The 26,595-nt window shown below is 42.1% G+C and overlaps 2 protein-coding genes across 3 annotated transcripts; one reads left to right on the forward strand and one right to left on the reverse strand.

Annotated features, from left to right (window-relative positions):
- The first annotated feature begins 328 nt into the window (after positions 1-328).
- Positions 329-7,226, forward strand: tmprss4b (transmembrane serine protease 4b). Of its 2 annotated transcripts, none has more exons than XM_031571809.2 (12): positions 329-441; positions 852-988; positions 1,492-1,653; positions 1,866-1,992; positions 2,623-2,745; positions 3,191-3,234; positions 3,379-3,541; positions 3,890-4,056; positions 5,030-5,125; positions 5,915-6,057; positions 6,465-6,614; positions 6,773-7,226. In XM_031571809.2, exons 2-12 carry the CDS (start codon positions 859-861, stop codon positions 6,779-6,781), a joined length of 1,314 nt encoding a protein of 437 aa, XP_031427669.1. In that variant the 5' UTR covers positions 329-441; positions 852-858; the 3' UTR covers positions 6,782-7,226. The 2 variants fall into 2 exon arrangements, with proteins under 2 accessions (XP_031427669.1, XP_012683911.2); XM_012828457.3 differs by having other exon boundaries at positions 330-441; positions 841-988.
- scn4bb (sodium channel, voltage-gated, type IV, beta b) lies at positions 7,145-26,210 on the reverse strand. The gene is made up of 6 exons (XM_012828436.3): positions 25,844-26,210; positions 24,923-25,285; positions 17,208-17,371; positions 16,429-16,651; positions 14,316-14,445; positions 7,145-13,880 (listed from the first exon to the last, which is right to left on the reverse strand). Exons 2-6 carry the CDS (start codon positions 25,008-25,010, stop codon positions 13,772-13,774), a joined length of 714 nt encoding a protein of 237 aa, XP_012683890.1. The 5' UTR covers positions 25,011-25,285; positions 25,844-26,210; the 3' UTR covers positions 7,145-13,771.
- Positions 26,211-26,595: the final 385 nt, after the last annotated feature.

Below are 26,595 nucleotides of genomic sequence, written 5' to 3' on the forward strand. Positions count from 1 at the left end.
ATCCTGCTTCCCAGGTAAAGAAGAAAGATAACTCTGACCCTATTTCCTGCTAATGTCATGGATTCAAATCAGACATTTCTGGCCTCATTTGAAGGAGTTTTCAAAAAGCCACACACCAGAGTTCTAAACATATTTTTAGAAAGAAATGTGAACACTTATCACTTCAATAATTTCCTACAGTTAAACCATTTTTAGAGCGTTGAATCAAAAGTATAGTTCTGTTAAACAGCGCATTTCAGTTAAACTCTTATTGAGTGGGCAGGAATGGCAACAAATCCCCAATCAAGGCTCGTTAAGATCACCTGGGCTGCAAACTAAGCAAAGAGGCAATCATCCTGGAGTTTCTCACTGATCCTCAAACACAAGTTCACACTCCTTCACCGCAACAAAGACAAGTTCACAAACACGGGGAAAAACACAGAAGAAGAAGTGTGTACAAAGGTGAGATTAACGTGTGTTAACTTGACTGCTTTGTCATGAATCATAATTGACTGCCTAAACACAATGTAGGAAATGCTCACATTAATCATGTTCTCTTAACATTCCGCCTTCAGTAGGCCCCTAAAATAAAGCAGCTTAACTACATTTTAAACCCCAAATCTATTTTGTATGTCAAACAACCTCACTTGTTCACTCTAGGAAAAGTAATCACATTTCAAAAAGACCATTTACGGGGGTTTTCTCTGCTGTTAAGCATAGTGGCGGCGGGTCATTTTTCACCCTTGAGACAACACAAGGGTTATGCTGAAGTTCGTGCATCATGATGGACATTGGAAAAGGAAGTGTGTTATTCTGTACTCTTGTAGTTGGCCACACACACTAAAAATACTATTTTCTAAGCACACACACAGTCAAAGGATGTGTACAGGCCACAGGAAGATGATGACGTTCCGTGAGGGCCAGCGGAGGTCGAAGGCGAAGCTGGGTCTCGGGATCATGTTGTGCATCCTGCTCGTCCTCGGAGCTCTGGTGGTGGGAGGGTACTTCTGTAAGCTCTTCAGTTTATTTCCACATCCTCACTTCAAAACCCCTCTCATTTCCCCCTTTCTCTATCCCTCTCTTTCTATCGTTTCTTTCTCTTGTATTTTCTGTACTTCCGATGCCCCATCTTAATCGAGAGCTTCATATATTGCCTTTGAAATCTTTCTTAATTCTCCCCCCCCCCAAATTACAAATGTTTGGTATCCTCCCCTTTTTAGGGATTAAACCTCTTTTAGCCCTATTTTCCCATCTATTTCCCCCTACTTTATTTGTACCCCATCTCAAGTAAACTTCTCAGTACTCCAGTACTCCAGAAATGGCACTACTATATTATAAACTCTGAAGATCAGGAACCTGTAATCTTGTAAGGGGGGTGGGCGATGGGGCAACTTCCAAGCTCTGCACAGTGCGAATGGATTGACCTGCACTGTACCATGGCTCTGAAACACTTTGACAATGTGATCATGTACTATTTGTCTATGATTTACATCTCTTTCTCTCTGTTTATAGTTTTTGAGCGATTGATCTCCGAGAAGTATTACTTCTGCCATCGCTCTCTGGGGTTCGTCCCCATGTTGGCCGCGTGTGATGGGAGAGCCGACTGCCGATACGGAGAGGACGAGAGCAACTGTGTGTCCAACACCAACACCACCAGCAACACCACCTTCCCAGGTAGTTTGCATGCATTCACCACTGTGTGTCCAACACCACCAGCAACACCACCTTCCCAGGTAGTACATACATGTCCTCCAAAGTCCACCAAAGCAAATAGTTTAAATATAAGTGAAGTTTAAGTAGACCAGACATCTCTATGGTTCCCTCTGAATGTCTAACTACAACATTCTCTCTCTCTCTCTCTCTCTCTCTCTCTCCTGTGTGTGCAGTGCGTCTTGTGAGTGATCGTTTGGTGCTGCAGGTGCACACGGTTGGGAGCCGCTGGAGTTATGTGTGCGCTGAGAACTGGAGGGGGCACCACACCCAGAGCACCTGCCAGCAACTAGGGTACACGGAGTAAGTGAGATTCTATTAATACACACAGCACCAAGACTCAGACACCATTGCCTTTGCTGTTTAGGACCTTTCTCTCTGACCGCAAGATGCAACATTTTTAACTGAGACCATTTATATGATTACATGGGGTATTTTATGAATTAGCTGTCAAGGTGCCCAACACGTTAGTCCAGTGCCAGGGTTGTACAGAAACTGTCTTTCTTCTGACATTTTAAGTGCTGGTCCTGAGTAAGACTGGTTTTAGCCATAATCCAACAAATGAATTCAATATGTGTATATTAAGTATTGATCTGCATGGTTTGCATTGAAAGATATCATGGTGTCTCATTGTTATGGTTATTTTTGATCAGGGTTACAGTAAAATGCACCTTAAGCAGAATGGAGACCATCATTAATAATTTAAGAATGTCACTCTCCAAAGTTGATGTCTACATTCCTTCTAAAGAACTTGGACATCTGCCTTTTGGCACTCAGCATCTATACAACTCCTAGCAATTAATTGACCATAATACCATGCAAGCAAATAAGTAGAATAAATATATTGGATCTAATATACTGCGGCTCTGTTTGTCCAAAGAAGTAGTCACGCAAGACTCCTCTGAAATGGCCATGCCTCTCTGTCTCCTGTAGGAGTCCCCGCAGTGTGTGGGTCCCTGTGCACAGTCTGCCCTCTCAGCTGCCCATGTCCTTCAGTGGGGTTCAGGCTCAACAAGGACCACATGAGGCTCATGTTTACGCAGGTGTCATGCCACAGTAAGACAAAGCAGAGAAGACCAACAGTCAAGAAGAAAACACCTTCACACACACACACACTGTACTGCAAGGAATATGACAGATTGAATTGTTTTGAGACTGACTCACAATGTCCACATACCCTGATAAGGACGGCAATGTCCACAGTCCCTTTCTGAAAAATGTCAAATGCACCCAATGTAGCACACTGCGGTTGGATACACAAATGTATGACTTTGAATACATATTTGCTACACATGGATCCTTTCATCTGTGGCGCTCTTATGTTTGTAAGGGCCACAGAAGATTGTACAGTTAAATATTTCAGCCCTGATAATGAGGCCTATGTTCAGAACTGTATGATCAGTGAACTGTAGTGTGCCAGTAGACGGCTGATTTCCATCTTACCCTCATGATCTGACCTTTTGACCTTGGCCCTCTCTCTTCTTCCTTTCTCCTCCCTCAGGGAGTCTTGCTCCTCTGGCTCTGTCATCTCACTGTCCTGTTCAGGTAATGTTGTGTGTGTGTGTGTGTGTGTGCTGCTTGTTCCTTCAGGAAACTTATGTTTGAGTGAATTTGGGCTTAGAGTGTTTGTCTCATCTTGTGGCATGCATGTGTATGGTATGAAGGTGTTTTTGATTCTGGCCCCTCCAGACTGCGGGTTTGCGCTGGGCGAGGACCGGATTGTGGGCGGCAGTGACACCTTCGTCGAGGAGTGGCCCTGGCAGGCCAGCCTGCAGTGGATGGAGCAGCACAGGTGTGGGGGCTCCCTAATCTCCCTCAGATGGGTCCTTACTGCAGCACACTGCTTTACAAGGTACTACACACGAAGAGACAATCGATATTTAACCAGTTCGAACACATGATTCAATTTCATTTTGATGGTATATGGTCACTTGAAGGAGGGAGGAAAAACCCCTGTCAGTGCCACTCAACACCAAGGCTATTCACGATTGGCTACGCCAAATGCATCACCAAAATACACCATTTAGCACGCTAGCTAGCTTTTATCAGTGCCACCTGTGCTGTTATTGATGTTTGTAAGGCAGGTATGTTGACTGTTAGCTAGTTAGCTAGCTGGTTTTACACTAAAGTCTCTACCTTATTAACTTCGCAATCTCTATCTGATATAAACGCCTTGATACCAACTTATGTACTCACACAGCCGAACAAAGGCGGTGGACCACTGGCGCGTCGTGTTGGGCAAGACAATAATGGGGTCATCTGGGGGCATTTCCGTTGAGAAGATCATCATTCACAGAAGCTACAAACACACACTGAATGACTATGACATTGCTTTGATGCAGCTCTCCAAACCTGTGACAACTGGAGGTGGGTAGAGGGACTTCTCTGTCCTCATAGGTCCACTGTGGAGTGTACCATTACAGAGGCACCTTTTGTCTGTGCTCATATTTGAATGTTGCTCTCTACAGGTATTTTGCAGGATTACATTGAACACTCTCCTGTTCTAAAACTACTGACATGTTTGCATGCACTTAGTATTGTGTGTGTAAAAGGTAGATTGTTGATATGTATCTCAGAGCTTGTGATAAAATTGTGGCTTGATCGCATCCATCGGCGCATCTGTTTAAGGCGGTCACAATTACGAACAACGGGAATGATTACACTAGAAGGCTTGTTTGACATATGGAACAGGAATATGCAGTAGAGTGGTAAATATCACGAGACCAGTTTTTTTACGGTAGACCAACTCATCTGACACTAAATTCGGTTAGCTGTAACATTACTGTGTTCTATGCAACATTTGGCTAGATAGTAAATAAAGTAAAGGCATGCCAAAAGAGGAATTGTATGATTTCTGAATGAGTAAACAGTTTAATCGTTACAATAAGCGGTAAACTTGGCTTGGTTTCAAGATAGAAATCCAAATTGGTATTGACAACCATAAACAATGACGGGTCAGTTCTGTAGCTAGGTGACTGTGGATGCATACACAATGCGGGAACCGGTTTCTCATTCACAACACGTGGTGATGCCTATTTGATGGTTGTTGCCACAGTATACAATGCAAGTCCTTTGTTGTGAAGACATCATAGATAGGTCCTCTGATAAGTTGACTTTATGACCTCTCTGGCCAAAGAATCAGAAATCTGCAATGATCATTGTTAAGATTCCTAGTGTTTCGTGCCTTACATGTTAGATAAATTATTTACACATGAGGGCTTTGCAGCAGTATTACTTGGTCAAAATATAAACAAAACGCTCCACAACAGCAACCCCTTATTTTCTATTTCCTATGAATTAATTATTCATTCTTCCCACTCAACCCCCCCCGCCCCCCCAGACTCTGTTCGTCCAGTGTGTTTGCCTCCATACCATCTGCCCTTAAAGACTGGAGAACAACTAGTGGTGACCGGCTGGGGTCTACTTCAGGAGAACGGTACGAACAGGACCTCTCCCCTTCCTCCGACACACGATCCTTTGGTTGCTGGATCAATAACAAACTTCCTCTCAACCAAACTGACCCCTACCAAGTACCTTGTCAATGCATTTGTGTAGATTAAGAGTTTAAGAGCTTAGAGAATTCATTGTTAAGGCTATCGGTACTATTGATAAGACCTTCTTGCCTGATAAACTGAAATTGTGGTGCTTGCAGTTTGGGCTTTTGCATAATGTGGCCTTTGACTGTGTATGAAGTTGCTATTTCAGAGGTGGAGAAATTTGAGTCATGAATAAGGCAGTTAATAAATGGCTTGGGGTGCCACCGTGTCCAAGTACTGTAACTTTGTATGGAAAAGCAATTTTGGAGTTACCAATGGCCAGTTTGGTGCAGGAGTTCAAATGTGCTAGGACCTGCTTAGAGCCTGGAGGTGACTGTCAAAGTCTAAGAATCCATCCACAAAAATGCCGTAAATCCTGAAAATCTTTCATAGTCTTTATTTCTTAAACCTGAGAAGATAGTGGTTTCCATTGTCCCCTGAAACCACAATGTGTTAGGGGAGAGACAAAGCCCTGATAAGAGTTCAAGCTAAGTAGTGCTGGTCTGTCTTTGTGGAAATCCTCAAGACTAAGGCAAAAGGCAGTCATGGCATATCCACTTGCTCAGTGTATATTTATTGCTTCCAGAAGAGGGCATCTAAGGTGAGTTTGAGAAGTTTCTCTATATTCTTTTGAACCCCTTTGCGTTTTATTTTTTACCAAAGTAGTCCATTTTCTTCTCTCCTGTTAGGTCAGCTAGCCTCAGTCTTGCAGAAGGCCACAGTTCCTCTGATTGACAGGCAGGTCTGCACCCGACCCTCCAGCTACAGCAACTCCATCACTCCCAGAATGCTTTGCGCTGGGTATATTGAGGGTGGGGTGGATTCTTGCCAGGTATGGCTCTTTCTTCTGTCAGACAAATTGTTAGGTGCCCTTAATGACTAATTGTAATCTTTTTTTTGTCTGACAATCATGCACTCCTCGGTCACTCCCTGCATGTTTGCCTTGGTTTTGGTTTCATGTTGACACTTTAACTTCCATACACACAGTTATACTATATCAGATGCTTTTGTCAGTGCTTGGCTTTTTTTTAATTGAAGAATATCGCTGTTGCATTTGTTGTGGCCAGCATACCAAGCGCTAATTGAGTTCCCTTCCATTGCCAGGGCAACAGTGGACTTCTGCAAAAGTTCTAACTCTGTTCTCAAAAGTTGTCAAGCCAACACTGGCATTCAACATAATTCCATTCTGCTGTTCCACTTCTAATTCCAGCCTTTTAATTCAATTCTGCTGTCTCTAAGGGTGATAGTGGGGGTCCTCTGGTGTACCTGACCTCCCACTGGCAGCTGATTGGCGTGGTGAGCAGTGGAATGGGGTGTGCCCGCACTAATTATCCAGGGATCTACACCAACATCAGCACAGTGCTTGAGTGGATTCATACAGTCATCCAGGTAAGAGGCTCTGGTGAGGGTGGTACCCTGCATCAGCTCAGTTCAGTGGGGTTTGTGTGTGAAGCATGAGTGTCACATTGTTAGTAGCCCAGCCTGTAAAAACTAAGAATGCAGAATGTCCCATAATGATGTGCATTTTTGTTCCTGGTCTTTTTCAGAATTATTGACACACGATAAGTGGTCTTTCCTTGGAAGCACCAGGTGATCCTATCCAAAGCTGAAACGAATGCCACTGTCATTATGCTACGAAAACGGTCATTTCCAAATGTCCTGGCCAAATGTTGGTGTTCAATTGGTGTATATCTCACTTGTGTAGTGATGCAGTTATTGAGTGTGCCGTTATCCCATTTTCATCTAGTTAATCATCTGAAAGTAAGTGTTTCGTGTACAGACTGTCTTTGCACACACACACTTTTAAAATGTTTTAAACCTGTGCATCTTTTCACTTGTTGATGGTCAGTATTTTGAGAGGCTTGGGGTAACCGTCTATTAGAATGCCACACAATCAATGAAAAATCAATGACACCACCTTCATATTTTATCCAAAACTTTATTTCTTAAGCTTTTTGTAATAAAGAAAATATAATTGTTATGCATGGCTGTGTTTGAATGCAAAAAAAAAAAAAAAAACACATGGATGCCCATTCATGTTATGGGACCAAGGGGTCAGAGTTTGGGACAGAGTAAGATCAAGTTTGGAATGGGAGACTGAGGATCTGAATGTAGAAGTGGGAACACACTGGAGATTTACCCAGGAGGTAGAAAAGTAAACAGTGCTCAAATGGCCTCCTCCCTGTTAACTATTCATTTTTAGTCAAGCAGTAGATGTTTTAGGGTTCTTGCAAGCAGTTTAGCCGGATAGTGTCTTTTTATCAGCTTCCATACTGTGTCCTTTTATCTTCAATTAGAGGTCACAAATGGAACAGAACAAGAAACGTTTGGGGTCTTTAGCTCAGGTTAATCAGCCTGTCTAATAAAGTGCCACAGTCAGAAGAATGCTTTGAAGGCCACATTTAGGTCTCACAGCATTATTCTCCTGAGTCATTCTAGAGGAATCTTTGTAACACTGCACTTGATAAGCTATTCATTCCCTTTGGTTGGAAGGGTAGACCCGGTGCAGCTCTGAATGAATAACGTTTAAACAATCAGGCCTGTGTGCTAATCCAGGAAAGGCTGAGGGGAGCATGCTTATAATCGTCCTATGAACCCTTGGTCAGCAGTGAAATGAATTTACAGACAAAGGACATCAGTCTCTGAAATGCATCATAGAGCTATGATCCTTGTATTGCACAGAGAGGGATGAAAGGATTGAAAATGATATTTGCTCTCTCTCTCTTTTCCATTTTATACTGTCTGGGTCACTACAAAGCTTTTAAGAAACCATTTCCATTTTTGAACACTTGACATTTCAAAACACATTCAATTCCACCTTGAAGTACAGTGATACAATGATAAACTACATGGATGTTATGGTGTCCCCACTACGTGTATTTTCACAGTTTGGTAAAATATATCTACTGTATTTCTGGTCGAGAAATTCGGCAACAGCAGCTTCCACAGACATGTTACAACACTGTTAAATTTGAGAACATTCTGTTGTCTAAAGTGCAATAGAATATCATGGACATTCAACTCAAGATTTGGCCAACCAGCAGATAATTTGCATCACATTACACTTTCATACGGTCACACACAAGTGAACAATCAACACAAGCAAGACATGAACCATGCCCTGATAAAGTGGGCCTTACCATTCATCATGTTACAATTAACGGCATTCAGTATTGCTGGCAACCATTTTATATGTTTACCATTCTTGTTTTGCTCATGAGGAGACACAATGTGTCAAGTTCTCTAAAAGTACCTACAGTGGATAACAGAATAAGTCTTGAGTGCTTCTGCTCATAAATGTGGTTTATTCAGCCAATGATCTTTATATTGTTTGTAGTAGCTCATCACAGGGAAGTTGCTGGGTTCAGGAAGTCAACATTCTGCTGTAATTTCCTCCTTGTGTATCAGCCTGGTCAATTCCACCCAGTACAAAAAGCTCTGACTTGTGCAAACTATTAAATACAGATGCAAGAGACTGATGCAAAAGAAATTGAAGAATCTCTACAGCTGACTGGAGTTTCCCTGCTTATAGGAACACACACTCGTACAGAAATAAGACCCTAATATTGGTATGATAAACACCTTTAAGTATGAACGTTTCCAAAAATGTGAGCATTTCTAAACTTGAGAATCAAAAAGTGGAAAAAGACTAGTCTCCACCAAGGATTATTTCAACAATGCACACAGTACCAATCACTCTTTAAATTCTTAATCCTCAAGGAGTATTCTGTTAAACTGTCCACACTGAGGTAAAATGACTCACTCATTTGCTCTCTCTTCCTGCCCCTGCAACTAACTCTGTCGGTCACAATGCCTTCCATTCACACCTCTGGTTAACAACTCAACTTCCCAACATTATTGCTACAGAATCACAGTATGAAGAGCTCAGGAGAGAAGCCCCTTGGTGGATGCGCTCCAAAGCAGAGAGGTAGCTAACTAGCAGTAGCAAATCCAACGGAGCCACAGGCTTTATACAGTCTCCCCTGCAAGCTACAGTTACCTCAGGTCTGGCCTTAAATCTAAAACACCAAATGTATCATTTTTTAATTCAAAATGATTCATGGCTAATTCAATGAATTCAAAGTCTGAACTGCAGTAATGATGAGGCTAACGTTAGTGATGAAAAATAGAACTTTACTGACATCCAGAAAGCATATGGAAATGTGTTGCCATGACAACCAGACACCTGCCTTGACTCATCTTGCTTTGCTGTATTATTGGCATGAAGTACAGCTTGCATATCATCTTCCAGTGTACAGAAACAAGAAGGTGGGATTATCAAATTAGTTTGGGTTAGTCAATAGGGCTGCCATCATGCATACATTAGCTATTCAGCAAATCAGTGTGGTTTTATTAATCTCAATAAAAAGCAGTTTGTCCCACAGTGCCAGAAATGACACAGATACACCTATTTTAGAATACTTTACATGGTTTAAGAACACTAAATTATTATCTTGTCAAATACATGGACTGGACTGGAGTACGTTTCTGTTATTTGTAGATGAACGGCAAAGCTTAACAAAACGTACCCCCCATATATACCCATAATCGTCAAGGTAAGCCAGTACAATGAATGTAAATTTGAATTTTCACCTAAATATTCTTTTCTATTCTTTTTTATATTTATGAAGGCCCAGATCCTTCATCAGAAATGCTTAGGAACCCTAAAACCCTGAAATAAAGTTAATGGGGAGGACTTTTTGATGCTGTGTTCTCTGTTGAGTTACTCACAGAAACAGAATCATAACACAAAACCGCATAGCCCCTCCCTCCCTCTCTCTCTCTGTATATCAAGTTACAGAACATATCCAGTTCTAGTTTTAAGATGTAAGTAACTCTCCCCTAAAGTAAATATGGCTTTTTTTCCTCCTCTGCATATGACATCTAAGGATGGACAGGTCAAAGTCCTATCGATACAAATACCCCAGAAGCCAATAACTCTAAAGTGCCATCTAGTGCAACCACCAACTACCATCGTGTCACTAGTCAAACACAATAGTATGCTGCACTAATTCCCAATTCCTAAAAGGCCTTCCACACAGAGCACTCAAAGTACACACTTTTCACTATTGCAGTCCAGTCAATAAGAGCTGACAGAGGAGGTATATTGTGTGTATGGTGTGGAGTGAGTGGTCGAGTAGTTAGCGATATATTCACTTTATATATCAAATGAAAAGGATGATCAGACCACAGGGGTAAATTAAGTTGACTACAAGTATCTTCATTTAACTCCAGTGGACATTTCTCTGTTATATGAGAGGTAACAAACCAGAAGTGAGATATGACAGCTTGAATGAACTCTTCTCCATGTGTTCCCTGATTAGTAACTCTATAGACGCTCTATTCTAATAATTCAACCCTCCACTCATCTACTCCACTAGTTTAGTTTTATGAGCCATTCAAAAAATGCCTCATTATTGGCCATGGAAACCCTCTAGATAGAAAGCTCTGCTATCCAGCCTCTCTTAAGTGGGATATTAGAAACTGCTCTTTGTCGGATTGAGTCCAACTCTCGGTGTGTAATGGTGGGACAAGTATCTAAGCAATATTGTCAGTCCAAGAAAGTGCCCCAAGGTTTGGTACTTAGTCCAGATTTTTGTCAATATTCACCATCTCCCTGAATGCAATCATCAGCTTTCTATTATTGCTATATAGATAACACCCAACTTCACCTGTCATCCCTACCAGATGATGAGTCAAAAGTGTCAGCAGACATTTTTGTACGTCTCACATAGCTATTTCAGCATGGACAAGGAGGTCTCTTTGACAACTGCCTTGTCCTTCAATTTCTTCTGCACTTTCCTCAATCTCCTCATAGTTACCTGGGACTTGAGTATGGCAAGACAGGGCATAATTTTCACCATATGTCTTAAGATAATGGGGTAAGTATTCCTTATATGTTCTGTGGAGGTTCTGTGGAGACCTGAAAGCTGCTAACCTTCTTGGAATGACACATCTCACTTCACATATTTCAAAGATTAGAAGTTAAAATTAAAATATAATGTAGCAGGAAATTTTAGTCCCATTCATGAGACATTGTCATTCATCTGTTTATCCAAATTACTCCTAATTATTTCCTTCATAGTCCTCATCACTTCATTTTCTTTTCTAATGCAAATGCACAGTATGTTTTATTGCCATTATTTGACATTTGTAGGAAATTATTCAGCAGTAAGTTGGAGCAGTTGCATAAATGTAGCTAGAAACAGAAATATGTGTGTGTGTGTGTGTGTGTGTGTGTGTGTGTGTGTGTGTGTGTGTGTGTGTGTGTGGGTGGGTGAGCGCGATGGATGTGAGTGTACGTATGTGTGTACATTCATCATTTCAAGCTCTCAGTAAAGACCTACTATGAGTATGACTTTGCAGGATCAGAACAGAGCATTGGACTCCCAGCTATTATCAGTGGGTTTTGACACAATACTCCTGGGGTACAGGACTGTTTCTATGCTTCTCAGAGCAGTTGTTAGTTACAGTGAGAACCGCGGCTCAGATCCCACTTTTACAGCACTTACATACAGTCCAAAATGATCTGGAGCAGACACTCTGACCCTACTCAACGTAAGCCTTAGGTAGACATACGCACGCACATACACACTCGCACACACAATCACACACACGCACACACGGATGCACAAACCTATACACGCACGCTCACAATGTAAAGCATGACTGGAAAGCATGAACTACTTTCACGTAAAGAGTTTGAACCAACCTGTAAATACGTGACTGGTTATACATGGTTCATTCTGGGTTTCAAGTAAAAAAACATCAAGTATATTTGTACTGTTAAGAGCTTTGTGTTTCTATAAATCTGGCCTTTAGAACATGCTAAAATACATTGGTTAACTGTAGCTTTTAAGAGATTCATTCATTTTATCAAGGAGCATGGGTCTCTAAGGATTGTCAGTTTCATTCATCTGCGTGAAATATTGGATCTTTTTTTTTTGCAGCTTTTTTCCTCCTTTTTAAACATGTTGTTTTTGTTTCTTTTTGCAGCATTTATGCTTTGCATGATATTGGTTTGAATTACTTAGTCCTTTCCACCAGCAGGTGGTGATAGAAGCGCTTACAGGCACCTGTGTTTTTTTTGTTATCCCAAGCAAAACATAAAAATCTAAAATGTTCCTGGGCTGGACCTGAAGCAGGGGCCTTCTTGAATTTCCTCTCAGTCCCCTTTTCAGCATCACAGGTGACTGAAGAGAAGAACTGAATGGGTGTGACACATTGTGCATGTAACATATAGGAAAAGGAAGGAGTTTAGGCTCACTGATGCACCCTCTGTTTCTTAACGGTACATCACTGTGGTAACCTTGGCAATTGCATTGCAAGTGCATTATCTACATCAAGGGTACAGGATTGCATTACATCTTTATATTGCTGAAAATAGGCTCTACGGGAAAGGGAATATCAGCTGTTTATTGCATCTACCACACTGAGGGCAGGTCTTTCTCCTCATGTTGACTATTTTGGGCATCTCATTAACCAGATTCCTCTAGCCAAGTGTTCCTGCACAGACTGAGGGAAGGCAGCCCCTTAACGTGGCTGAAACTGGCCAAAGCTCCAGCCACAGTCTGTCCAGTCAGCAGCCTGTGGGGGGGGGATCTGGGCCAGACCTGGGCCAGATCCACGCCAGACCGGACAAGCCTGCAGTACCCCAGGAGGATACATCACGGTAAGAGCTGAGCTAAGGGAAAATAAAAGTAGCTCAATGACTTTCAGTGCTGACTTTCAAAGTGCAGGGATGGCGTGAGGAAAATAGAGAGAGAGAGAGAGAGAGAGAGAAGGGTATGCTCCCAATCCAACCCAGGAAAAAAACAAAACAATGTATAGCTTACATTTATCCCTGTCCAAGCATAGTTTTTATAAAATAAATATATACTATATTACCTTTTTTTACTTGACCATAAGAAAAACAGTCCCGCGTGGTTCTGTATACCATTTGATCACACAAGTGCATATAGAAATATATGCATAAATGAATAATTCCCTCCGCATTGATTCATACACCTGAGAGAGAAGCATGAAGTGTCTTAGCTGCATCTGCATCTGCTAAAATGAGCGTGGCAGAATTAGAGCCAGAGCCACAGCTGGCATCCCTTTTCCTTTTGAACTAGTGCAGTCGAAAGGATAAGGATCAGTGGAAAAAGAAAAATAATAATGACATGTTGCACTAAGAGAAGTTTTCCAAACATATACGTCGCAGCAGAAAGAAGCAGCTAGATTGTTCAACACGAGAGACTATTGGACAAAACAATGGAAATGAATGGAGATGGTGGTTTTAGCCTATTGCTCTGCGCTCAGCAGTGAGGGGGTTAGTGTTGGTGCTTAGATTAGTGAAGGTGAGCAGGGGACAGGAGAGCATGAAGCAGTCCAGTGGAGGTGGAAGTGCTTCTCCATCTCATCTCATCTCATCTCTCTCCTGCGTATAGCCTCGTTCTGCAGAGGTACGAGTGAAATGGGAGGGTTTGGCTTGTTTTTGTTTTGTTTTGTTTTACTGTTGTTCTGTTTTGCTGTTTTTGTATTGGGATCTACATACATGCAGGCTCTCATGCTTTCTTTGGTGCTTTCTTTGGTGTGGGTTTGGGTGTCGATTTGGATCCTGAGAGGCCATTTTCTGTGTTGTCGATCCCCGAAGACGTCACAAGACACTCTTTACTGAGAGAGAGAGAGAGAGAGAGAGAGAGAACAAAAACAGGGAAGGGCATACGAGTTATCTTCAAATAACCTGGAATAACATATTCTTTGTATCATTATACAATCTGTCAACATTTTGTTTCATTATTTGTATATTATTATAAGTAAACTTATCACTGAGTGTGTAAATACCCCCACACCACATAAAATCACAGTATTCATCCAGCGTATGCCTCAAGAGCCCCAGCAGACCCAAGTCCTTTTGAAAGACCGCCAGCTATCTTGTGAGAGCTCCGTGACGGGAATAGGTGACTCATCACAAACACGCCTACTCAGTGTCATCCCATACCAGTCCACACAGTGTGTGTGTGTTCATTCATTTCACCTGAATTCTGAACTGGGCTTGAGTGTGTTCTTGTGCGCTGCTCTGTTGTGTTTTTCTGTATGTTTACTTACTTTCTCTCCTGCACTTTTGAGATCACGAAGATAATGAAGTTCTTTATCAAAACGAAGCCCATGAGCGAGGCGATGGTGCCACCCACACAAGAGGCAATGAGGATGGTCAGAGTGTTATCCACCACCCTCACTGTAGGAAGGGACAAGCAGAACAGAAAGCAAAATAATTAAAAATTGACAATGCGTGTACACACACTATGGTTAAGTTCAGCCTTCAAGGAGAAAAGAGAGATATTAGACAGAAGGGAAATAAAGAGAAGTGTGACATAAAGTGAAGAACACTGAGTGGTAATTCAAGGAGTAAAATAATTGAGGTTCAACTTAATGTCGATTCCTTATTATAGTGAACTTACAAATAGTATTGTATATAAATACTGGTATACTATATAAATACTAAATTATGCTGTGTGCTTCACAAGAAAGTAAGATACATATTAAAAATATATTACTAGACTAAGCTTTAAACCTAACCCCATATCCCTCTTGTAAAAACACTTACTAACGTTCAAAGTACGTTGTATTAAAGTAACAGTATGTAGCAATTGCACTTCAGGGTTAGGGTTAGGATTAGCAATTTTACCTTAAAATAACAGCTTAAAAAAACTGGGACGCTACAATGACGTTTAATATGGAGAATGGCCTCTGTGCCATTGCCATACCAGGGTCCGTAGGCATATTACTGTGCTTAGTGCGCAATATGGGTTTCTGGAAGCCGCCCGGGTACTACTCTCTGCCGGACTAGTAAGTAACTTATTTGCCGTCTGGCTTTGTCTTGTGTTGCACTTGCTTGATGTTTGACTGTGTTAGGAAAGTTGTTGACTCACTAGTTTGTCATAGTGTCAAAGTAATCACATTTCAACAGGTTTCGCTAGGTTTAGCCGCTAGCATCTCATTAGCGATTAGCAATTCCTCCGTTATACTGCTTTAATTAAGTATTACAGTTTTTTCTACAATTGCTTACACACGTTTTCTGAAAGAAGACTGAACCACAATTGTCCTGGAAATGAAACACTGCATTCAAAACTCAATAATCCAAATCTATCTATCAAAATTTCAAATTCTAACTTTTGTGTCAGATGGCAAACACAAGCATTCATATGGTTGGACTTTTTTAATCACTAACTACACACTAGTATGATCAATCAAAAGTACTCCTGTCTTTGTTCTGCTAAAGCGTTTTGCAGTTACAGTGTTAATGTGTACTTCATAGATCAAAACAATAGACTGAATATATACAGGTGCATCTCCAAAAAATTGAATATTGTGGAAAAGTTCATTTTTTCCCGTAATTTAATTCCAAAGGTTTTAGAGCTCTTCTCAACAATATTCTATATTCTAACATTTCTGTATTTTACATTTTTTATTCTAATATTTTGAGATATTGGATTTTTGATTTCCATGAACTGTAAACCGTAGTCATCCAGATTAAAACAAAAAAGGCTCGAAACATGCCACTTTATCTGCAATGATTCTAGAATATATGAAGGAGTCACTTTTTGAATTAAATTACGGAAAAAAATGAACTTTTCCACGATATTCTAACTTTTTGAGATGCACCTGAAAACACACAAATACTTTCACAACTTTCAGTAATTATTTATTTATTTATTTATTCCAGAACACTGTCGACCAAAGTGTAACACACACACAGTGAACCTTTTGCATTTTGCAATGCAAGAATGTACAGAATACAAAATTGTTTGCTAAAAAAAAGTAAATTACAGCAAACTGAAATATATTTAGTCAACACAAAAACTGTGTGACCATACCCAACCTCCTACTGGGTTGGATATCTTGCATTTTGAGGGGCAGTGCCTTAGAAATTGAACTATTGTTTAGCAAAAAGTAGGAATTGAGTGAAAGGCTGAGAGTTAGCTTACAGTTTTGCAAATTTGGTGTCGAGTTTTGCAGTTTGAGTGACAGGTTTCAGAAATTGTGTGCAATGTAAAAATGTTGTGTGTAAGAGGTATGTAGTACCTAAGGACACTTGTGATACAGTGTGGCCAGAATCAATTCTGAATAAATGAAACACAGCAGGTAACCTAAAAGGGATATTGAGGTTAGAAACATAATTGTGTTGTTTTTCCTTTCTTGACCCTCTCCAACCACTTACGTTCATCCACCACCGACAGGGTGAAAGTGGAATTGTGGTATCTGCCCTTCTCTTTGGGGTTTTTGCCATAGCAGGTGTACACCCCTCCGTCCTCAAAGGTGATGTTCCAGAGCAAGATGGAGACATTTTGGGTCTTGGTGGACCCCACAAACTCTACCCGATCTTTGTAGATGGTCAAGTGAGCAGGCTCCGTGAATTCATCCTTAATCCAAGCGTCAACTAGCTGTAAGTACATTTAAAGTTTATTTAAAAACTATACATGCGGCATTTGTTTAAACATCTTTGATATTATAACATGGCGCGCATGTCGGAGAGCGAGTGCAATTTTTCTCTATATATAATTTCCTTTTTTTGCTTTATTAGTTTTGCAGATGCTTTATTGATTTGCAAGTTTCTTTCATTGATTTTTTTATTTTTATTGATTTTAGCAGTTTCTTTCAGCAGGTCTTACACTTAAACGCCTTACTCATAGGAGTGACTCCTCATGGGGATGGACCATTCACTTTCCTGTTAACAATCTCTGACTTCACACTACCCACTCAAAACAATCAATAATCAAATGTAAAAAAAAACTCAAAATGTGCATTGTAATGTCTTACATCTAAGCCCCACTGCATACCATTATGTGTCATATCAACATATACCCAAAGAAGCTGAGAGAAATATTTGTAATCAGTTGGAACTATTGTCTTGTTTGTGACTCGCCGATTCAGGGAACGCACTGATGACGCAGAGGTGCCGTGGGTTATGGATGCGGACACAAGGAAACAGGTCCTAACCTTGTTGGCGGGGTCGGTGTCATTGAAGGACCAGCGGAAGTAGAGGTCCTTGATGCCCACGCAGCTGGCATACTTGCAGGGCAGCAGGACGGTGCTGCCGTTCACTGCCTCTAGGTAAGGGATCTTTCCTGTGATCATCTCCAGCGCCTGGCAGTACCACACACCTTACAGAGAGACAAACAGAAGAGGGTGGACAGAAGCATTAAGCATTTAGACTTTAGTTATCTAGAGAATCTATTTCTATTTGATGGCTTCCTGAATGTCACCCTGGCTTGGAATGTTAAGTTTTGTTTCTTATTGTTAATGTTCAGCTGGCATTAGTCTATTTATTGCTCATCTCTCTCTCTCTCTCTCTCTCTCTCTTCCTCTCTCTCTCCCTCCCTCCCTCCCTCCCTCCCTCCACCTCCCCCTCTCTCTTTCATAAACCTTCAGCTCTGCCACCCATCATTAATCAGCCAAGGTCAGATGGGGACAGTTTCCAACAACAGTACTCCACAAATACAGGCACACCTATACACACAAACATACACACACACATACAGGCACACATACAGGCACACATACACATACACACACACGTACACACACACATACGCAGTAGCAATAAAGCATGTCTGCATGTATACAGTAACATCACCAAGCACAACGCTCCCCACTCCCTCTCCCCCTTCACCACCCCTCTGTTCCTCTCTCTTTCTATCTCTCCGGCTCTCTCGTCTCAACCCTTTCCTCCTCCATCCCCCTCTCTCTCTCTCTCTGTCTCTCTCTTTCTATCTCTCCGGCTCTCTCGTCTCTCAACCCTTTCCTCCTCCATCCCTCTCTCTCTCTCTTTCATGCTGCAGACAAATACTGCAGAAACTCCCTCACAGGACAGAGAGGCTCACTGTTTTTTCCTCTAACCCCCTCACACACACACACACACAAGCCATCCCATCCCCTCCCCTACCTCCCCCGCTCCCCCCTTCGTTCTCCCTTCTTCATTCTCCTCACTCCCTCTGCACCAGTCTCAGTCTCTCTCTCTCTCTCTCTCACTCTCTCTCTCTCGCTTTCACTCTCTCGCTCTCTTCCTCTCTCTCGCTCTCTTTGTAATGTGGAAGAATGAATCAGCCGGTGGGACGGGCAGCTGCTCCAGCTGTGTGCTGAACACTAACGCCCCTGCAGTCGGTTATTCTAAAAAGGTGAAGAGTTGGAGTCGGTCTCCAGGGGAGGGATGTTAGCGAGAGCAGAGCAAACAGAGAGGAGCTTATTTGTAACAAGCAAATGCTGCAAAATGTAGATAATGCATTTAGATGTGTAAAAGTAAACGTGATATGTCTGTTATTGCTCCATATCGCATAGTTTATGGCTGCCTCTGTGCGTTATTGGATTATACGCACATCATAGAGCACATTAGAGGACTACAATGTGTACTCACAAACACGAGTAAAAACTGTAACAACATAGCAGAGTTATGACAGGTGGGCTAAGCTCATTATGTCAATTAAAAGCATACAAGCACCAATTAATTGTGTTCATCATATCTCATTTCACTAGCTGCCAGATCAGGGCCAGATCAGGGGTTTAGACCTACCAAAAGCACTCCTATGGAGTGCACCCTAGTGAGTGTGAGAAAAAGGGTTGAATATGCTGAATGAGATACTTCTCTCCTTTCCAAAGGTGTGATATCATTTGCTTACCCCAGACTACTGAAGAGAGCTGTTTTATTCAACATGAGTGACACCCAGAACAAGCCAAGTGTGTGTCTGTGTTTGTCCAAGTCCACTATGAGGCCCGCTCTGCCTACTTAAAAATAAAATAAAATCATCCATATTGGGAGGAAAATAACCAATCAGCTCTAATAAGCATGTACTATAATGCCAGAAGCGATATAGGGTGGTGGTGATGTAACCAGTCCTGTTTGGGTCTGTCAGGCCCAGACTAGTCTCAGCAGGCCTTTTATCCCCACTTTCACCCAAATGATTTTTTTGAATATTGATTTTTACGTTATTGAAATATTTATCCTCATGCTGTTTTTCTCATCACTGTCTGTCATCATCAGTTCAGCTTATGGGACCACACTTCCCAGGACTAATTACTAGGCACTCCCTAGCATTCCCAAGCCTATGGGCCGGTGGACTTGGGCTGTGTCTCTACTTTATACAGCGTGTCCTCAAAAGACCTAGGATGTCACAAAAATGAGCAATCATCAGAAATAAACGTGACCTCTCTAGCTTTCCATAGCTCAGGGTGAATTACAGTTGGTGGTCCCATCTAAAGGTCACGTGACAGTGAAGGTGAAGAGCTCTATCACCTCTACAGGGACAGCATAGTGTTGATGGATGCCGGGAGTCAGTGACCTAAATCCATAACCATATGCCAAATGGACAAACTGATCCCTTCCAAACTACAAGGCTAGGCTTGATGTCCAAATATTGTCTGCGCACAAATGTGTGTGTGTGTGTGTGTGTGTGTGTGTGTGTGTGTATGTGTGGTAGGATGGGGGGGGGGGGTAGATCACATGTTTTTTTGCCTGGTGGTGCAGTTGGCACTGAGCGTGAGAGAGTAAACCTAATCAGGGCAGATGGATGTCCATTTACCCAGCTGTCCCTTGGCATTAAAGCTAGGCCTTCACACTATTTGTCATCATATCAGTGTGCATGATCTCATAGTGCTGCTCAGTGATGTCTGAAAGCGAGCTCTATACAGAAACACTCAAGCCAACATCCACTGACATGAACAGACAGACAGACACACACACACACACCCATACTCACACACAAACAGACACACACACACATAGAATATGTACTATATGAATTCCAGGTACATTTAAACCATACAGATAAATGCCATATTCATCTTTTGTTAAATGTAGAGCTAACTGGCTTAATATAAGTGGCTTTAAAGCAATAAAAGGAAAATGCTATGAATACAAATCAAGGTTAAAGCAACACTACACAATAGGGATGGGCATTCGATTAAATTGTCTTAATCGATCGTCGGGAGAATTAACGATCGATTTTCGATTAATCATTAATATTTTTATATTAAAATTCACTATTTATAGGCTATATTAAAATGCAGTGAAAATAGAAAAAACACAGCGTGTTTCCTCATTGAGATCTTTATTACCAGATGAACAACTCTTGTGGCAGTTAAACTTACAAGATGGACAACTCTTGTGGCAGTTAAACGGGATCCGTTCAATGGTTACACTTGAAAATATGCGCTGCTGTACTCTTAAGCAGCGGAGCCGACAGCTAGAAGCCGGTGCTCATAAACACAACTGACCTTCGTTTTTTTTTTTTTTTTAATTAATTAATCTCACATTTTGAAATTCATTCATCTAGATCAGGGGTTCTCAAACTTTTGCAAGCTGGGCCCCCCCAAAGCTGGTTAGGGGTAGTTGGGGCCCCCCCATCCACCCGCGGCCCGCCGCCACCGCCCTCAACTACACCACCATATATAGATAGATAGATAGATAGTGTATTGTTATTGATAGGCCTGACATGTCAAGGTTAGGCTATTGTTATTGTTAGGCCCATACAGACAATTATTATAACTATTTATTTTTATTATTGTTATTATTATTATCAGTAATAGTAGGTATTATTATAATTAATGATTATCGACCAATTATTATTATTGTATTATTATTATTATCATAATAATAATAAGTGGTATTATTGCTATCATTAGGATACTGTTATTATTATGGGCCTCTTGTGATCTTTACAAAAAAAAGAATGACGAAAGAGGGGAGATGCTTAAGTCTACTGTCACTCTTCAGCTGCTCTTTCATGTCTAGTGACAGCTCATCTGCTGAGCAGAGAAATGGATCCCGAACTCAGGCGAATGAACGGTAGTCCTCTTTGAAATAGGACCCAAACTGATTTCTGATATTCGGCGTGATACAGTGTAATTTGACATAGGAGCTAAACTCAGCACAATACCTATCATTATTCTAAACGTGTTGCGTGGCCGGCAAAATCAGTGTTTCGGCAATTGTATGGGGTTTGCCAAGCTTAGCAATTCTATGAGCAACTACATAAGATGCTCCAGACACTGCTTGGAGATAGTGCTATGCTTGGACATGGTGGTTCGTTGTTGCTGGAGGCCATCACGTTTATGTTTAAAGAAGTCCACAGGCTTCTCTTTCTGACTTTTACGAATCAGAAACTTGTCCATGTTGTGTTTGTTTGCTGATACAGCGTATGAAGTTAATAAAGTTCTAATTTCAACGTCGTGTTCTTGTATGTGTGGTTGTGAACGACTTGCACACGAACAATGGATAAGGCTGTGCTAGGCAATGATTCCTAACCAAACGAACTGTACACAATGTAGACAGGGACAGCACAAAATAGTATTCAAGTGCTGGTGTTTTATTTGTTGCGGTGGATGATCAAAAAATGTAAAGGTAGGCTAGGTGTTAAGGAGAAAAGGGCTAGCTGTAGTTGGAAAAGGTAGCTAGCTAGGCTAGCTCTCGGGGCTACGAGCTTTTCTAAAAGATTGTGGAGCAAATTACTCCTTAGAATAGGCTACGAATAGACCTACTGCAAGTGCAGTAAGGTATTACTAAGGAAGGAGTGAGTCTTTAAAAATACTGTTTATAAAGCAATGAATATCTGAATGATAGAGGAAACAAGAGAAATTGCACAAACTCTGCAAAGTGTCGTCTCAGGGTGAGCGCTTACCTCCATGCCTGCGTTTTGTTTTTATACTCGGAAGCGGAGGTGCTACTCGCGTTGAAATGATAATACTCCGTTTTGATTGGTGGATCAGGAGCAAAACAGTATTTGATTTGTTTGGGTCAGTCCAGCCCCTTGCATTTCGCTACTGAGGGAGCTTTCACTAACCAGTGACAGGTCGGCGGTTTTTTTTTTTCTTTCTCCGTCTGTGACATCGCGCCCCCCCTGGAGAGTGTTCGCGCCCCCCCAGGGGGGCGCGCCCCCCACTTTGAGAACCACTGATCTAGATTCATCGTGATTAAAAGTTTGTTTTCTTCTAAAGACTAAATCTTATAAATTAACGAGTAATCACGCGTGTATTTTAGACACTGTTGTTTAATTGTATTTTTTTCGTGCTCTCTCGCCATCAGCCAAGGAATGTATGTGAGACACAATGGTGCCCCTCGACGGTAAATCGTAAGAATTGTCCCCTGAAGCAATTCGAATCACCTCAGTCAGCCCACCGTCTTCAACTATGTTGATGGGCCGACAGTCACCGGCAACCTAAACTGCTACAGCGTTGGTAACCTTTTCACGGACTGGTCTAGTTAATTTCCTAGAGAAGTCGTGGAGTGTGGGTTGGCGACCATCTAACCTGGGACTGCTTTCTGTCGGGTGCTTTGCATTAAGGTGATAACTTAAACACGAGCTGCTTCTGTGATAGCTACATTCAGCTTGACAAATGCTACATACAACTTTAGTTTTGTCGATTGTTCTGTCATTTTGCCTCTTAAACAGAAACTTTCCGCCCAACAATCCCTCAGCTCTCTCCATCTTCAACTACCGTCTCGGTCTCTTCTATCTAACTGACTGCAGACAAGGGGCGGTTTCGTGCCATGGGTCAATGCGCACCGGAAGTAAACAAAGTTGCGTTAACTGCGTTCAAATATTTGATTGCATTAATCTCCGCCACAATAATCTCATAGAATAACGCGTTAACTTTGACAGCCCTAAAATAAATAAATTACACGCACACTACGCAGGAGAACATGTTTTAATCGATGAAAAAATAATTTCATCGAGGAAATTCTTAATGATCAATTAATCGATCGTCGATGAATTATGCCCATCCCTACTACACAACAACCTGCCGCTTTCTGAGGTACGTCTTTATAGGCAATTAGTTTTGCTCTCATCTTCATGTGAGGGAAAGATAAACACACATATCGTTTCCACTAGCCGTCCAGGATACGTACAATGTAATTTTGTGTTCCAGGCTGGAACAGCCCACAAAAATGTAAGAAAAGATTTCACTGCACCATATTACTAACTACATTGCAAGAAAAAAAAAACACCAGTTAGCGTGTTAGCAAGCTTTTAGCAGTGCTCTCTGGGCTATTGGTGGTGTTTGCAAGGTTTTTGCACACCTTTTAGGTAGTTTTACTGCTGCTTTAAATCAAATTTCTATAGACATCATAGCAGATAAAAAATTAGCAAGTGTTCTTTATATATTTTTAATGTTTATCACCTGTTTGAGTTCTGTTAATAATAATATAATTCAGTTCTGTTCAAAATGCACTAATAACATTGTCTTGGTCTGGGGAAGGGTTCTGTGTAGAGGCCCAGACCATCATAGAGAGGCCAATCCCATCGTCCCCTCTGTATCAGTCCCAGTCTGACTCCCACATGTTCTCCTGCTTCCCACAACCTTCTGAAAGCCACCTCACAAAGTTCCAGATATAGTCTTTCATTATGTAGTGGAGTGGTACATAGTTCTCCATAACCTACTATATCATTCCGGTGTAACAAAGCCAGGCACTGCACACCTCCATAAGAAGCTCCATGATGCAATGTTTCTTCTCTATACCAAGGCTAAAACAACAACGGATAGCTCCATCTCTTTGTGAATATCACTTTTAAAGTACTAAAAGATACTGCACAACCTCAATCCTCAAAAACAAAACACTCACACACACAACCCTTATCAAACATAGTCTCCCTCTTCCGTAATCCTAATTCTAATCTGTTATGAAACTCGGGTATCTGGATCCACATATCCCATGTGCTCATTTGGGGCATCTGTCTGATCAATATGGCCCACAATGGGGGCTGGCTGTTCCCTAATAAGCACATTGTCATTCCTGCACAGCCCTAAAGCCCATGCTGCAGATCCACTATGTCCCATTTAGAGCTGCGGCCATGACCCCTGTCACGTGACAGACTTTTGGAGGCCTACAGGACAACACTTCGATCTAAGGAAAAGCTGACAAATTTAAGGTTGGTCAGAGGGGCGGGGTGAGAGGGAGCATTAATACACACACACACACACGCACGCACGCACGCACGCACGCACGCACGCACGCATCTATACACATACATTGTAACTAGGGCTGAACGATTTGGGAAAATAATCTAATTGCGATTTTTTACCAAAATATTGCGATTGCGATTTAATATGCGATTTTTTTTTTATCCTCTTTTTTTCCCCAACAAAACGTAATTAATTATTTAAATATGAACAACACAATATTAGATACATTTAGTGTAAACTATTCTTTCCCACATTTTACATTTTTATTTAACTGCTCATTACAGAAACAAGAACAACAAATCGGATGTACCATCTTAAAAAAAAAAAATTAAATCTTTTTTTTTTTTTTTAGACCACGTTTTTTAATCGCGAACTTTGCGGTTAGAAAATCACGTTCTATCATATCGCGATTAAATCGCAAATGCAATTAATCGTTCAGCCCTAATTGTAACATATGCTGACACGCTCATATAGAGTGAATACAGTGCCCTTACAAGTGTGACATTCCAGTGACATCCAGAGAAACTAAACATGAAACACTGAATTAAATATAGCATTCTATATGAAGTTAAGAGTAAATGTACAAGACCAACAGCTTTACCGCAGAAAGAAAAAACACTACAGACACGGTGACATGGACCCACACCACAAGAACGAACAACACGAGACAACAAGAGAGAAAGAGTGTGCAGTAAAATCTGCTCGGGACAGTGGAAGTGGATGAGTGAGATCAAGTTAGAGCTGGCAACAGGTCTTACCCAGGATGAGTGTGAGGAGCAGACTGGTCCTCAGGCTGGGTAAAAGCAAAGTGTGCCGGGGCTGGGCTCCGGTGCTCCTGGCCTCCATGGCTACCTGTCTATGTCCACGTCCTGTCCCGTCTGGCCGGACGTTCCACACCAGGTTCCCTTTTAGGTAGAGTTCCGAATTCCTTTTCCTTATTCAAGCTGTGACGCAGAAATGTCCCAAGTTTTCGGGGCGGTGGCAAGGGGGTGTGGGGTAACTCCTGGCTCTGCCGGAGCCGTCGTGATGCGCGTGTGTGTTCCGTCTGGCCGCGGTGGCGGTGGAGCGGGTTCCGTCTGGCCTGATTCCGTCTGGCTGGCTGCCGGCCTCTCAGAGCAGCCCTGTTGGGGGGGGGAGAGAAGGTGGGGCACTGAGGGAGGAGCAGGACTCAAGGATGAGAGAGGAGCTTGTCCCACCACATCAACTCCAAGCTGAGCTAGAAAAAGCTCAAGAGAGTGAGAGTGTATGGACTTCTGTCTTTCTTATCAGTATGCTGAACCTGTGGACAGCTACAGACTAGCTGTATACAGGGTGGATGACACAGGTTGAAAACACCAATATACTCTGTGTGTGTGTCTGTATGTGTGTGTCTGAATTTGCATGTGTGTGTATACTTATATGTATGTGTGTATGTGTATACGTTGTGTGTGTATACGTGTGTATCCTTATGAGTGTGTATGTGTGTTTGTGTGTGTGTGTGCTTATACGTATATGTATGTGTCTATGTGTATGAGTGTGTGTGTGTGTGTGTGTATGTGTATGAGTGTGTTTGTGTGTGTTTGTATGTGTCTATGTGTATGAGTGTGTGTGTTTGTGTGTTTGTGTGTGTGTGTATGTGTCTATGTGTATGAGTGTGTTTGTGTGTGTGTGTGTCTATGTGTATGAGTGTGTGTGTGTACCTCTTCCACTGCGCAGGTGAGTGAGTCCAGGCGGAGGGCAGACAGCGGGCTGAAGGAGAGAGTGCAGTCAGACGGTATCCGGGGAAACACCATCTAGTGCTCCGCTCCGAGACGTCCCCTCTGTGTGTGCGTGTGTGTGTGTGTCCCTGGATGGAGTGCTGCGGACGGGAGAGAACGTCAGCCGCAGACCTGATGGCTCGTGGGCTCAGTGATGGGATGAGTCCGGCTCCTCCCAACAGCAGCAGGCAAGAGGGTACGGTAGCGTCTCTCTCTCTCTCTGCCTCTCTCTTTCTCTCTGTCTCTCTCGGTTGCAGAAAAGCTGGAATCTGGCTCTCACTCAACTTTTCTCTGCTCCTCTGCTCTGCCTGTCCCTCCCTCCCTCCCTCTCTCTCTCTCTCTCTCTCTCTCTCTCCCTCCCTCCCTCCCTCTCTCGTCCTCTCTCCCCCCCCTCCCTCCCTCTATCTCTCTGAGGTGCGATTGCAGACTCAGGCAGTTTTGTCAGGCAGTGTTACTGGGGCTCAAGAGGAAGTTCTGCAATGCAGGTTTGAGGCAGGCAGCGGGGTGGGCAGCCCACTGGGACCTCATGTGATGTTTTTTACACAGTTTACACCCACCGAGGCATAGACTACAGATGGGACATGTGTATGACATGGTCCTATGGGTAACATGTGCAGCTATAATGGTTTAATGTCCCAGTGTAACTTGTATTTTGTCTATGGGAGAATCAGCTGGGAGAGGACACAGACATAGAA

The sequence above is a fragment of the Clupea harengus genome, chromosome 8 (genome assembly GCF_900700415.2).
Source record: "Clupea harengus chromosome 8, Ch_v2.0.2, whole genome shotgun sequence".
In the NCBI taxonomy this organism is placed as follows: Eukaryota; Metazoa; Chordata; class Actinopteri; order Clupeiformes; family Clupeidae; genus Clupea; species Clupea harengus.